Source organism: Podarcis vaucheri (genome assembly GCF_965113315.1).
Source record: "Podarcis vaucheri genome assembly, chromosome: 1".
NCBI lineage: Eukaryota > Metazoa > Chordata > Lepidosauria > Squamata > Lacertidae > Podarcis > Podarcis vaucheri.
In genome coordinates, this window is record NC_138759.1 from 134946593 (window position 1) to 134961931 (window position 15339).

Consider the following 15339-nt stretch of genomic DNA (forward strand, 5'->3'; position numbering starts at 1 on the left):
GGGTCCTGAACCTAGTTTTGGGACTCTTAGTAAACAATCTGTGCTATAAGCCGGTCACAGGGAGTGTGGTGGGATGTTGTTCTGTGAGATGTAGACATGAGGAGGCCTGGAATGCCTTGGGACCATGGGGCTTTTGAGGAAGTTTGACTTTCTTCCCCTACCATGATCCCAGGAAAAAGCACCTCTCCAAAGTTGTTCCTTGCATTTCAAGAGGAGCTCTCATTGGTGCTATCAGAAGCTTCCCTTGAAAGAGAGAGAACAGCTTCAGAGGTGGGGAGTGGGCCTGTCAGGGACAGAGGTTCCTCCTTCCTCTCAGTCCTATGCCTCTTCAGGTTTCCCCATGTCTGCTGTTCACTTATTTAAAATGTAGATGCTAATTGCATTCAGGCAATAAATGTCACATCTGGTTAGAATGGCAAATATTCACATGTAATTTTCCTTGCTTATTTTCAAAAACAGCAAAACAAAATTTAAGAATTGCGTAATTATCTGTGAGCATTACATAGACCAGATCTAAGATTTGCCCCTGATCTAACACTGCATGAACACAGGCTTCAGTGCTGGGAAGGCATAGATAGCTGTTTCAAAGAAGCTGGACTTCTGCTGATCAGCACTGCTGGGAGGGAGGGAGGAGTCTGAGTTTAGTTCCCCACCAGATTACTTGTTGGGCGTTAGCAAATGGGCAAATAAGAAGCTGTTTCATTACAGGATCATGGAGAGGCAAATTGCCATATTAGAACTGGAAGCCTAAGGGATCACAGAATGAGTGATGAACTGGAGAATAAGCACGCTAACTTCATTTTCTTTAAATGTTGAAATTCTAAGTCTTGCTTTTATTTCGCATTATATTGCTTGTAATTTGCAGCAGATCTGCTTCCAGGCACAGTCAAAGCCTAAAAGGAAAGTTGTAGTTGAGCGTGCAGCCTTGAACCTTTGTGCAGTCCAGGGAATCTTTCCTTTCATAATAATAATAATAATAATAATAATAATAATAATAATAATAATAATAATTTATTTAGTATTTATACCCCACCCATCTGGCTGGGTTTCCCCAGCCACATATCTGAGGCCACTGTGGATAGGACATTAACTAATTCAAAACTTAGGCTGAAATAAATTGGATGAAAACCTCCAGGCAGCCTCTTTTGCTGCAACATTTTATAAATTACACAGAGCGTGTATACAGATACAGACCTCTTCTTGCTGCCTCTTCTTACCTTTGCAACCAGCTCCAAAAGAAACAAGGAAAGCTTCCCTGTCAGTGGGTGGGTCTCTAAATTTACACTTATTCTTTCAAATGAGTATCTGGAGCAAGAATGGGATATCTGGCCTTCCAGATGTTGTGAAGCTCCCTTATCTCTGACCATTGTCCCTGTGGACTCAGGCCAATGGGAGTTGGAGTCTGGCAACATCTGGTGGGCCGACTACAGGTTCAGAATAATTATGTGAGAACTGTTAAGTTCCAAGGAAAATCATATTTTTGCAGGCAAATATCCATCTTCTTTTGGGAGAAATGAATTATACATTCCTTGCTTTTTCAACATGGTGTTGAAATTGCATAAAGTAAATTTGGCACTGGAAATGTGCTGTATAAAGAGTGAATCATTATGACTGAGGTGGTCAGGAACATGTTTTCATTCTTCATTGAATTGGATTGGATACTAAGAACTTGGAGTGAAAGGAAAACATTGGCTAGCATTGTTCTGCAAATACTTGCTCAAAAGACCAAGAATTCACAACAGGCTTTATAGCGCTTCTCACACATTCACTTGTGCTACAGATCGTGCAAGGGGAACAACACGTCTGGATTTAGTTTCACTTTTCTTGCTGTAGTGTGAGGTGGAAAACAGCTGTTCTGTGACAGGTAGGTAGCCGTGTTGGTCTGCCATAGTCGAAGCAAAATACAAAAATTCCTTCCAGTAGCACCTTAGAGACCAACTAAGTTTGTTATTGGTATGAGCTTTCATGTATCTGAAGAAGTGTACATGCACATGAAAGCTCATACCAAAAACAAACTTAGTTGGTCTCTAAGGTGCTACAGGAAGGAATTATTTTAAGCTGTTCTGTGAGTGAGAGGCAGTTTTGCATATGGGGCAATTTGAGATGGAGCAAGTTACTTTGTGCAAGTTTTCACAGTTCTTTGACTTTTCTAAAAAAGAATACTGTGGTTTCAAATTGGGCACAACCTATTCAATATATATAGCATTACATATAAGGGTAAGTAGACTGTTTTTTGAGATGACAGCGTATAAATTAAAGGAGCAGATCAATATATATTTTAGTCATTGATTTCAAAGCAGAAATCTCTATTCTTACAAGAAATAAATGCAATAATAAAGACTAATAGATGTGGCAAAATACAGTAGCTACAGTGGGAAAGAGCTTGACCACAATCTCAGGGTCTGATTGATAAGCTACGACAAACTTTAACTTTGGACCGGGGTGGGGAGCAAAGCTGGACAGTCAACACATTTGCACAGTCTGGGTAAGCCAAAATTTCACTGACTGTGTTGCCTGAACTGCGCCAATTAATGAACACTCCCTGATTCAGTGAGTGGTCATGTTGTCAGCTCAAAAATTATTTCCTATTTGTACTGCTTAAACCTGATTAATGCCATCATCAGGCTAAAGCGTTCATCTACTGTGGAATTGATGATGATGGACCTAGGACATTTGATTAGAAATTGAAACAATATAAGCTATTACAGCCGGAAGCATCAATGCTTCTGAATACCATTTGCTGGAAACCACAGGAGGGAAGAGGACTCTTTTTCTGGAACCCTGCTTACTGGTTCTCCATAATGGACATGTGGTTGGCCACTGTGAGAACAGGATGCTGGACTAGATGGGTCATTGGCCTGATCCAGCAAGCTCTTCTTACGTTCTTACTTGCTCGTAGCTGCCAATATGACAGGAAATTTTGCTTCCCCCCTCCCCAGTTTATACCTTTGACCTTCACACCACTTACCTGTGGAGTACATTTGCAGTAGAACTCTATCCTTATATTGGGTTTGGTGTCAAGATATGTTCCATACTTGTCAGGGGCATCAGCATAATGCAAAGCGAGTAGCAATGTGGGAACCAATTTGTTGTATGTTTGGCAACCAAAACAGTCTGGCTGGAGAGACTGAATACAATGCGCTTCACAAAATGGACTTCTGTGGCAGACATTGCATCGTGGCCTGGACATTTTCTCCCCAACACTAACCCCAAGGTACCACAAGGTCCTGGCTGTGTTTTTGCTCTGTTGATTAACAGCAACTTTTTGAGCCAACTGTTTTATCTTTGATCCCGAAACGGAAGCAAGGTGAGGTGAGGATACGGTACCTATGGAGTTTGTAATGGTTTGTATTAGAACCAAATGGGCAGGTTAAGAGAGAATTGATTCTAGGAGCTCTAGGTTAGTAGTATTAGTGCTTTCCTTGCTACTTTGCCAAAACATGTTCCTTCCTTACCCTCTGGCCCTGGTGCAGTCTGAGAAATTCACAAGGTCTGCTATTTTGGTGGAATACCAGACGCTGTGCGGTGCTATGTCTTCAAGCTATAACCATTTTCCCTTGCATATGCTCAGGTTTGGATGCCAGTCCCCCGGCCAGTACTCATGAACTCACCATTCCCAATGATGTGAGTATCGCATCTCAATGCTCTCCGTACCATTTTTAAAACATGTTTCTCTACAAATGACATCTAGGACATTTAGCAAAGCCCAGGCATTAATTCCAGGCGTATCATTTCAAAGTCTTTTAACAAAGTACAGTTACTAAACTGAAAGGGGTGGAATAAAGAATTGGGGAGGGGGGTGGCCTTGGCAAACTTTCTTCACTAGTCTAGTCCTTAGGAAATGGACCTGACATCTCTGGAGAATGACACCATTTTCTGACCCTTTCTAGTCCTAGAGCATTAGAGGTTTGCCAGCTGCAGGCAGGTGCTGCCTCAGAAATTTCACAAGTTGCCTTATGGGATGAAAAGGGAGTTGTTTTCCTTGCCCATTCTGATCCTGACCTCTGTGCCGAGTGGTAATCAAAGCAGTGCAATTGGAGCTGAGCTGGGAAATGGTGGGACTTACTTTGTGCATAGCTGTCAACTTTTCCCTTTTCTTGCGAGTAATCCTATTCGGAATAAGGGAATTTCCCTTAAAAAGGGGAAAAACGTTGACAGCTATGACTTTGTGGTGGGAGAGAAGTGGGAAGTGGGAGGGGTCGTGGCTCCATTTCTTATTATCTGGTACTGTATTCTAACAGGAAAGGTTGTGCTTCGTTGACTACTTGTTCATGCAAATATCCCATTTGTTTCTAGATAAAAAGCAAGTAATTCCTCCCCTATTTTTAAAAACCAGTTTGACAGTTTATGAGAAACAGAACAGAACACATATAGTACTCCTTTTCAAATAGCCCCTGCAGAAATTCTACATTTGATGTCGTTTAGAAAGGTTTCCATGCTAGCTATTTATTTATTGTGACTTATTTCAGAGCACAGAAATGTAAATTGACCTCTCTTCCAGTCCACTCCAGCTGTGCTCATTTCACACATTATGAGTATGGCTTAGAACAGGAGTTCCCAAATATTTTGGACCCAGGACAGCAGCACATTTGAAAATCTAAAAAACTGCCGTGAGACCACAAAACACTAATTTCACAGAAGAAAAAAGAGTTATAATAGCCCCCTGTCCCAAGCAGACAAAATACCTCCACCTTAAAAAAAAATCAAATAAAACACAGAGAAGGGAAGTACATTCCCCATAACAAGCTATCTCTCTGTCTGGGGGGACTAAGGGCCTTGGTGGACGCCAAGGGTGGTTTCTGGAGGTACAGTGCCCCTGCCGTATGCACCACGTTGGAGACCCCAAGTCTGGAAACAGTTGAGAGCTAAGCAAGTCAAAAACCATGGTGGAGTGTGTTTTAGAAAAAGACAGTGAAAAGGGTCTGATTGAAGTCTCTGAACATGCATTTCCAGCTCCATGAAATTGTGGTTTTGTATCTATTGGCTTGGAGAAAAGGTACAATATAAATGTTATAATAAACAACGTAGAATGTAGCTCTATCTTATTTGCAATTGTGAGCTTCCTGTCAATTTATCCTGGCTCATTAATGGACCCTGCAAAGATTTAAAAGTTCCTATTTTAAATGGGCATGGGTCCTTCAGAGTCTCCCCTTCTCTGTACTTTTCTTATGAAATTTCTAGAGCCAAAATGTACTGTTAGTGTTGGTTGAATTGAAAGACATAATTGTTTCTGGTATGCTTTTAATTTGTGGGGGCAATTTGCTTAGCAACAAACATTAATTCTCCCCCATTGAGCATGCAAATTTTGGCATGAACATACTCTTAAAAATTAATTTCAGTTATATTTAATTTGTTTGAATTCATCTTCCATGAATATGAGCAACCAAAACTCTTTCCCAGGTTTGTTCATTCATTCCCCAGGGCAAGCCATGACAGTCCTCCCCTACAGAGACAGCATGACTTTGCCACGTCATGCCAACCCAAAATCCACCATTAAAACCTCATGTATAGATGGTTTGCACTGTTTATCCATTTTGCAAATGAAAGCAAACTGAGCTCTGGTTTCAGTTAATGTATGTGCAGGGACACTGTCTATCACAATTACATCAACACTCTTTTGTTCCACATTCAATAAAACCTTAATATTTAAGCAGGTTTCTAAAAATGCATACCTGCATCTGAAGGTGAACAAATAATGTGGCTGAGGAGGAAAAGGTGATGGAGGAATTCTGACTTGAGTGTTTCAGTTTAGTTTAGTTTGGTTTATGCCATTGATTTTTGAGCTTGGCATGCAACCTGCAATTTAGAGGCCGCCATAGTATATTTGAATGAGACAAAGACTTTTGGCTTTTTGAACAGCAAATCATTATTAATTCTGGTGTCTTAAAGTGGTGTTATCCTCAACAGCAAGGAATTGAATGTTCTCTCTAGGACTAGGAGCTTCTTCTGAATCTGTAATCCAGTCTGGCTCCCTGGCCCATTATAAATGATCTGCCTGTGATCCTACAGAACAATTCTTCAGGAAATCTACCATTTAAAAGACCTATTTTTCTTTCTACTAACTTAAATTATATAGACAGCAGTATAATGTGAGCCGTTTCCAGAATGGCTTGTGTTATGTATTTTGATTACAGCTCCTATTATAATATATTCTCCAACACTTCACAGATGAAAACCAGGGTGCTTATGAGTGTTACCCCATTCTCACATTGAGTATACTGTGACTTCATGTTCTGGACAGATATGGGCATGAATATGCATTATTTTCAATATGCAAGCCATGTTCACTCAATAAGATTCCATAGAAATGCATCCATAGAGTTATGGAAGCAATTTATTTTTGGAGTATGAAAGGGACAATATTCTCTTCACCATTTGCTTCCGAGGTCCTATCATTGTGGATTCTGTTAGATTTCTCCCCATTACCTTGTTGCTTTCTGGTTGATAGGGCACAAGCTTGCACATCTTTCTATATTCTTACATGGTTCATAGAACCATAGAATAGTAGAGTTGGAGAGGGGCCTGTGCACCAAGCTTCCACTTGAATCAGAAAATCCAGATGTGGTGTATTCCCAACAGATGACTGTCAAACCTCTGTATGAAGACCTCTAGCACACACACATACACATGCCAGCAATTGGTTCCATTGTCAAGTGGTCCTTACCAATAAGACGTTACTCCTAAGGTTGCACAGAAGCCTAATCTTCTGTGGTAGAAGCCCATTAGATCTAGCTTTGCCCTCCTAGGCAGAAGAAACCAAGTCAATGCCCTCTTCTGTGTGACAGCCCCTTTGGGTATTTGAAGTGTGCCTTCATGTCCCTTCTCAGTTCCTTCCACCTTTGCTGTCCATATCCCTGCATCTTCATTGCCATCTTTGGAACCAATTTTTCTACATCCTTGTTGTCATGCTCTGCAGTTCTGATGATGTCTGACAAGTGCAGAACCAAGTGGAACCAATATTTTATAGCTGTCAACTTTTCCCTTTTCTTGCGAGGAATCCTATTTGGAATAAGGGAATTTCCCTTCAAAAAAGGGAAAAGTTGACCGCTATGTTATTTTTCATAATGCAGCCTAAACTTGCATCAGCTTTTTTTACACCCATATTCAGTTGCTGTTTGTAAAAACATTGTTGGATTTATTTGTATATTATTTAGATTTATGCCCCACCCTTCAGAGACATTGCCAGGTTTGGTTAAATTCTTACTCTCTGGCTCCAGTTTCTTAGGATGCTCTCTGATGAGTTTGGTAGATAGTTGGTCCTGCCTTTGAGCTAGATCACTACAAAAAGCTTTTTTAAAAATTACATTGCACTTGTAATAGAAGAAAATCAAAATTCTGGTACTACTGGGGAAAGCACTAAGAGGCTCTTGCAGACAACACTTTGCACACATAGAAGCGACACTGCAAGTTGTCATGATATAGACGGCTGCTTCATTCCTCCAGAAACAGGGTGTATCTTGGAGTCCAGCAGACCTTTGTGTCTCAAGGCAACTGAAAATGTGGACCCTCCAGCTCCACAGCATTCGATGGCAGAAAGTGAGAGATGAAAGAGATACAGCTTCAAAACATTCAACTCTGCTTGAATCATGTGGAATGTGGTGTATTGCACTGTGTATAGGGATAAACAAAGCTGTCATGTTGAGTTGTCTAAGTTTCTCATGTTTCCAGTCTTAAATTCAGTTCTTCACATTTCTACAACAATTTGCAATTTTATATAAAAAATATCCTTATGAAAATTCATCAGCCTTTTTTGTGCAAACTTCTCCTGCTTGTATGTAGGTTTTCAGTAACAAACACATTTTTCAAGCAGTTTCCCTTAATAAATGCATTTTTGTGCACATTTTCCCTTAAAATATTCATTTTCTGCATATTGCTTAGGTGGAGGATGGAAACGCAAAATTCAGAGAAGGACAAGCTCCAAAGGAAAGCTGTGTTTTGGTTCATATATTGTTCCAGAAAGTGCAAAATAACTAAACTAAAATGATCTAACTAGAACATGAGCAAGATTGAGTATTTCCTCAATCCCTAGCTCTGTATGACAATTTCAGTTCCATGGACGTTCAAGGCAGCTACTTAATTAGATTTACTTTATCATATATTGTTCGTTTTTGTTTGCTGGGAAGATTTCTTACCTGCTCCTTCACCGCGGTCCCAGGGCAGGTCACAGCAATGCAAAAATTGTCTGTTTTTACCGGAGGGGTGGTCCTCCTAGAAACAGCAACCCAGGTGTAGCTCAGTGCCACATTGTGGACACAGCTGTAGTGAATCTTTCTTAACACCTGGTGGCTAAAATAACATTTCAATTAACACTCATGTGTTTGAAGACTACTTTTATTTTGATGATGGTTCTTTTTGCTCAGAAGCGTCTTTTGCTTGAGCTTGTTTGACCATTCTTAAGATTTTGCCTTGGGGTTTTGGTTTCCAGCTGCCTCTTCTCTGCTTCTCTTTTTCACACTTGAAATGTTTAAGTCATGGCTGTGCTTAGAAGGTTTGCATGCTCACTTTAGTTAACTGACAGCTACTGGTATTACTGAAGATTCATTCTTGTTAGTGGCTTTGATTGGAGGAGCACGATGGAGGAGCTTTGAGTGGGCACGAAAAATCAGTTACCTTCTCATCCCTGCTTATGCCCCCCCCCCCCACAGCTCTGATACCATGGAAGTGGGGCACCAGGGCGTGTGTTGACCTGGCCAATCACAGAGCTTTCTGTGCCCCTCCCTTTCCCCTGGTGCTCATCTCAGAGCACAAGCCCTTGCTCCATTCTGAGCACACCTGGGAGGAGAGAAAAGGCAGAAGGGCTGAGGCTGAGGAAGAACACCACACCTGCAGCTCACAGCCCTCTTGCAGAGAAAGGTGAGGGGACAGAGAGCCCTTTTGGTCCTTGATCAAGGCCCTGCCACCAACACCATCTTATAGTATAGGGAGAAGGAGACATGGAGCTTACTGGGTCCACCACAACATGCAGGGAGCTGGAGGGGTTGGGACTGGGGCAAGGATGCAGGCCTCTAAAGTCTCCTCAGCCATTTCGTTAGCCATGATTTGTGGCAAGACAAAGTGCCATGCAGGTCATAGACAGGCCTGGTGGTGACTGTTTATAACCTGAATAGTTTGAAAGAGATTGCCAAGACACAAGCACAGTTCGGCAGGAGATATAGTGATATAGCAGAGCTCTTTTGACTATTACATTACCAGAGTATTCAAAACAGAAACATGTGCCCTGACATATCTCACAAGCCCTACGATACTACTCACAATCTTTAACACCAGTGGACCAAATTAAGAAATGCCCCTGTGCCTTTTTTTCTAGCTAATAGGCTGCATAATCGGACGCCAAGGGACCAAAATCAATGAAATTAGACAGATGTCTGGAGCACAGATCAAAATCGCCAATGCCACAGAAGGTTCATCAGAACGCCAAATTACCATCACAGGAACCCCAGCTAATATCAGCCTTGCTCAGTACCTCATCAATGCCAGGTGAGAGCTGCTTTACTAAGGTTTTCTAAGTACCTCCCTCACCCCACTTTCATAACCCAAGATATAAATAAAGTGGTCATTTGGACCACAATACAAACATCTCTGATGCCAACATGTACTCTTTGCTCTTCATGGCAGCAAGAAGTGAGATCATCCATCAATCTAGTTTTGGGGAATTCAGTGAACAATTATGTTGACAGTTCCCCTTAGTCTATTAATCTGGTAATGATAGCTGTAAACAATTAAAAAAAATCCAACTATTTTCTCAGTACAGATATCTCTTTTCATAACTTACAAATTAGTTTGGCTATGTCAGAATCTCTCTTAACTCAGCCAGTGTGGTGTATTGGTTAAGAGTGGCAGACTCGTAATCTGGGGAACCAGGTTCGATTCCCCGCTCCTCCAGCTGCAGCTGCTGGGTGACCTTGGGCCAGTCACACTTCTTTGAAGTCTCTCAGCCCCACTCACCTCACAGAGTGTTTGTTGTGGGGGAGGAAGGGAAAAGGAGGTTGTTAGCCGCTTTGAGACTCCTTAGGGTAAGTGATAAAGCGGGATATCAAATCCAAACTACTCCACCTCCTCATTCAATGGGTGTAATTCAGTGTCACAATTCTTCCATCTGGAAAAGCATTTCCACATGCCAGAAGGAAGAACCCCTTCCTTTCCTTCCCCCGCATGCTGTTCTGGGGTTTCCTAACTCCCACGCAAATTTTGGGGGTGCAGGGGGAAGCCCCATTGCACAACTGAAAGTCCTTTCGCAGGGCTTATGCTGAAAGGGTTCGTTAGGTGAATCCCACCCAAAGAGATGCATAATTTATTTTGCAATATTGTCGCTTGTTTTGATCCTAGAAAATGAATTGCATTGGCATTTCCTGTATATATTTTTATCTTATCAGGCACTTTTCTGAATAAGGGCAAATAAGGAGAATGATAATAGGTTGGTCATTCCATCTTAATCAGACTTTTAAAAATTATCCTATCTGCTATTTGAAGTAATAGGATGTGTTTTAATAGCGGCCAAACTGGTATGGATGAAACAGGAAATGTGTGGGTGGCACAGCTGCACAGGAAGGATCATCGAGTTGGAAGGGACACTGGTGGTCATCTCTTCCAACTCCCTGCAAGGCAGGAATCTCAACCAGATCACATATTCCTCCTCTGCTTAAAAGCTTCCAGTGAAGTTGAGTCCACCATCTTATGAGGGAGTCTATTCCAATGTTGAACAGCTGTTTCCGTCAGAAAGTTATTCCTGAAGTTTACTCAGAATCTCCTTTTTTGTAATTTGAAGCTCTGGGTTGTACCTTCTGGAGCAAGAGAAAACAAGTTGGCGCCTTCTTCCATGTGACAGCCTTTGAGATTTTTGAAGATGGTTATCCTATCTCCTCTCAGTCTCTTTTCCAGGCTAATGACCGCTCCCCACTTAAAACGGGGGACCCCCTTTGCGTGGACGCGCGCAGCCCTAGATCTGGAGCGGCCCCATCAGCATAGGCTTGGCTTTGCCTTCCCTCAGGTGGGATACCTGGAGGTCCCCGCCTACCTCAGTCAGTTGTCCAATCCCACCTGGGGGAAGCGTTGCCAAGGAGACCAGGCCAAGTAGGGGAGGGATTACCTGCCCACACAATAGAGGGAGGATCTTACCTGGGAATCCTCACTTGGCTCCAGAGCTTCTCCCACCCTACCCACCCTCAGTTAATGTCTTCCTTTGCAGGTTAACTTTTCTTAATAGGTTTTGCAGGTTAACTTTTCTTCACAGGTATGTGGGCGCTGCTATGTTAAGGTCGCTGTCAAAGGGCCGGAAAGGAATTTCCCTGCATTGGCAGGTTTCGCCTTTCCCGTAGCAAAACATCACAACTTTGGCGGTATCAGGCCTTGGGTGGAATCCTTTAGTCCATCTTCCTCTTTGCGGCGGCGATACCAGGGTTCCCCGTTAAAGGGGTTTCTGAAGGGAGGCTTTGACCGTACGCTGAAAGGTCGTCATTGCTCTCCCCTGCGGCAGCGGCGTAACGGGGGCGGCTATCTCTGCTTGAACATATGTTCTCCAGAGTCGGCCCATCCCCCCCACACACACACACTGGATAACCCTGAAGCTCCCTAGGTCCCCGGCTGGGGACTGGGGAGGGAGAACGCCCAATGCCTGAGCCAAGGTCTACCCACATTTGAAAGTTAATAAAGTTGTGGCCAATTTAATCCCATAGCACGTTGTCTTGAGTCGTTATTCCACATGACGGGGGGGACCGCTCGGGATCTGGGGACTCTGCCTGTCCACGCAAACATACCCAGCTCCTTAAAGTGCTCCTTGTAAGGCTTCGTTTCCAGACTCTTGATCATCTTGGTTGCCCTCCCCTGCACTCGCTCCAGCTTGTCAACATCCTCCTTAAATTGTGGTGTCCAGAATCGGACACCATATTCCAGGTGTGGTCTAACCAAGGCAGAATAGAGTGGGGCTATTACTTCCCTTGATTGGGACACTAGACTTCTGTTGATGCAGCCGAGAATAGCATTAGCTCTTTTTGCTTCTGCATCACACTGTCGACTCATGTTAGATCCTTTTCACATGTTCTGCTAGTAAGCCAGGTGTCTTATATTTGTGCATCTGGTTCTTCCTGCCTAAGTTCAGAACCTGACATTTGTCCCTATTGAAATTCACTTTCTTAGTTTGGACTTATTTCTCCAATCTGTTAAGGTCATCTTGCATCCCAATTCTGTCTTCTGCGGCATTGGCCTCCCCTCCCAGGGTTGATGTCATCTGAAAATTTGCTGAGAATCCCCTCAATTCCTCCATCCATGTCATTTATAAAGATGTCATACATGACTGCCTGCTCACTATCCTACCAGGCAAATGGAAACCAATTTCACCACAAGAAACATATGTACTCTTGTAAACAATCAAATGTCACTTGGGTGAGGAGAGCTGACTTGTCTCCTCTTGGGTCAGGGTTGCTGACCAACTCAGGAGCAGAGGGCAAGGGTGGAGTATTCTGGGAAAGCGCCTGGCTGGCTGGCTGGAGCGCTGAAGGTGAGCCCTCCATACAGCAACGCTTCATTTGTTATAACTTCCTTCTTTTTGTCTTCTTTTAAATATACTAACTGTAATTAACGCTGTATTGTTTTTAACACTGATTGGGAGCCGCCCAGAGTGGCTGGGGAAACTCAGCCAGATGGGCGGAGTATAAATAAAAAATTATTATTATTATTATTATTATTATTATTATTATTATTATTATTTGTGTTTAAATTAGATCAGATGCTATTTTTTAGGAGAAAAGGATGAGTGTGACAAAATCCATGGTATTGCAGGCAACATGAATGTAAATTAGCTTGTCAGAATCATTAGCAAGCTCTTTTCCATGTTTGAATTTATGTGAACAGGGGACCTAAGGAGTATGGAGTGAAGTCCTCAATGTCTATGTTTGTCATAAACTTTAAGCGATTCCCCAATTTTCCTCCCATTTATTTTTTACAATTATTTATTCTAGGCTGACGTCTGAGGTCACTGGAATGGGCGCGCTCTAATTTCTGCCAATCACACATCATTCTGCATCACATGACCCTCTCTAGCCAATGACGCTTCTTCACCCAGCTTCTACAATGCGTATACTTACGGCTTCACACACACCCCTCTTCTCCTTGGAAACTTTTCTTTAATAACAAATATATGTATATAAATATATATATATCTATATATATATGTATGTATGTATGTGTGCACATACTAATAAGTTGCTTTATAAGTTGCATTTTGTGGTTTTGATTTTGTTCCTGAATTTTAAATTTATGCTCCAGGCCAGCCTGTATTTCAGCTGTACAGTGCTAACTATTTTATATAGGTTTTGCCTGGGATTTCCCTTGGTAAGACTTTGGAAGAAGATTGGTCTCGCTAGTCTTTATTTAGCTCAGTTTAGCTAAGATGGTTTTTTAAATTTTACTCTTTTTTTGCAGCACCTGTAGTAGGACTGAGATCTGGCCTAATCTAGAGCAGTGGTTGCTTTGAAATAGCTGTTTCTTTTAATTATTCAATTATTCCTTCCATCTTTGAACCCTGATTGTCCTTGGCTCATCCTTAAAATGTTTGGATCTATGTCCTAAGAATGTGGCATGACTTTCTCCCATTTCATGTTGGAAGTGGAACAGGCAGGAGCCCAGGAGTATCAACCGGGTTCTCATGGGTTCCTGCAAGGACTGGGCTGCTTCCAGTGAGGCACAGCCAAAGCAAAGCAAGCCATTTTCGTTACCAAGCAGAGAACAAGGTGAGGAAGATATTCCTTTAAATATAGAATTATTTCATAGAAATGGAGACAAATAAAAAATTTAACGCGGCAGGAACTGCTGAAAATATCCTTAAGAGAATCACCCACAGACTTTTGGACTTAGCTCAGGAAGCTCCAGCCTCTGGGAGCCTGCTGTGTTTGCCATTGTTTGTATTTAATAAAAGTCTGTGCAGCTCTGCTAGTAACAAGCTCTGCCTTTGGTCTTTGTGTGCTCCTTCTTGGTTTTCCTTGACAGGCTCTTTGTCTCACCTGCCTCCTTCCTCTTCCATGCTTCTGTTTGATCAGATTGGATCCAATAAGCATATATTTAGTGATGGTTGATTTTTTTGTTTTGATCCTCCCTTTTAAGCTCTGCTGGAAACTGTGAGACCACGGGTGGGGCTGTGGGTTAAACCACAGAGCCTAGGACTTGCCGATCAGAAGGTCAGCGGTTCAAATCCCCGTGACGGGGTGAGCTCCCGTTGCTCGGTTCCTGCTCCTGCCAACCTAGCAGTTCGAAAGCACGTCAAAGTGCAAGTAGATAAATAGGTACCACTCCAGCGGGAAGGTAAACGGCATTTCCGTGTGCTGCTCTGGTTCGCCAGAAGCGGCTTAGTCATGCTGGCCACATGACCCGAAAGCTGTACGCCGGCTCCCTAGGCCAATAAAGCGAGATGAGCGCCGCAACCCCAGAGTCGGCCACAACTGGACCTAACGGTCAGGGGTCCCTTTACCTCTACCTTTACCTTTACCTTTAGAAACTCTGAGCATCTTGAAAGGCAAACCTCTGGGAACAAACCATTCCGAAAAACAGGAAGGCAATACATAAATGATGAGAATTTACCAGGTCCTCTGACGGGGATGACTCTACCGCCACCCCCTGAAGGCTGGGGGAGGGGAGGAAAAGGGAGATGGGGGGCAGAGGAGAAAGAGGAGGGGAGCTTCAAGTGTAGTTCTCAGGAAGCGGCATGCTCCTTGTGGGCCTCTGGATCTGCCACCCCTCCCAGCTTTTCTGAGCCCACTGCCTCAGTGCTTCATGGGCCCTGGAATTTACTAGAACAGGATATAGCACAACCAGTTCACACTCCTTTCTCAGCACCTGGGAAATGTAGGGTGAAATCAGCATATGCTAACTTCTGCTCTCATTGACCAGTACTGAGACAATTCGGTGGAGCTCCCAACCCTGGATTCCTCGTCCACAGCAGGGTGTACTTCTGCCAGCCCATAATCTCCTGAATTGTTCTCCTCCTCCCATAATCCCAGCTGGATGCCTATAAGAAACCAAGTGGGAGGTTGGTGGCATTTTTAAAAAGAGCAGCAAACAGTTATCTCTGAAAATGCCAAAAACACCCCCCAAAGCCATGGTATTTTCACATTCATAAAACTCTACAGATTGTAGTAAATTGCCAAATACCAGTTGATTACAAGTGCAATAAATGGTAGAGAGCAATTCAAACATCTCTTGTTACACAACAATAAGTAGTGATTCCTCACAAAGGGACAGCACAGCACATGCCTCGTTTATATTCTACGTTTGAATGTAACGTTTTCATTTATAGTAATTAAATGTGGTAAGGAATTTTCACTTGCAAAGAAAGCTGTCCAAATGTTGGAA

General features: G+C 42.7%; 1 protein-coding gene across 32 annotated transcripts in view; it reads left to right on the top strand.

Annotated features, from left to right (window-relative positions):
• The window catches only part of PCBP3 (poly(rC) binding protein 3), a gene marked incomplete at both ends in the record, with an annotated part of 78463 nt that extends 64526 nt beyond the window's left edge, over positions 1-13937 (top strand). For 29 of the 32 annotated variants that reach the window (XM_082206659.1, XM_082206648.1, XM_082206654.1 and 26 more), the window contains 3 exons: positions 3572-3624; positions 9308-9477; positions 12954-13937. In XM_082206659.1, coding sequence (XP_082062785.1) covers positions 3572-3624; positions 9308-9477; positions 12954-12990 — 260 coding nt within the window. Of the gene's footprint in view, positions 1-3571; positions 3625-9307; positions 9482-12953 lie in introns of those variants that run through there. The other 3 variants (XM_082206669.1, XM_082206672.1, XM_082206673.1) reach the window with 3 other exon arrangements.
• Between the last annotated feature and the right edge of the window lie 1402 nt (positions 13938-15339).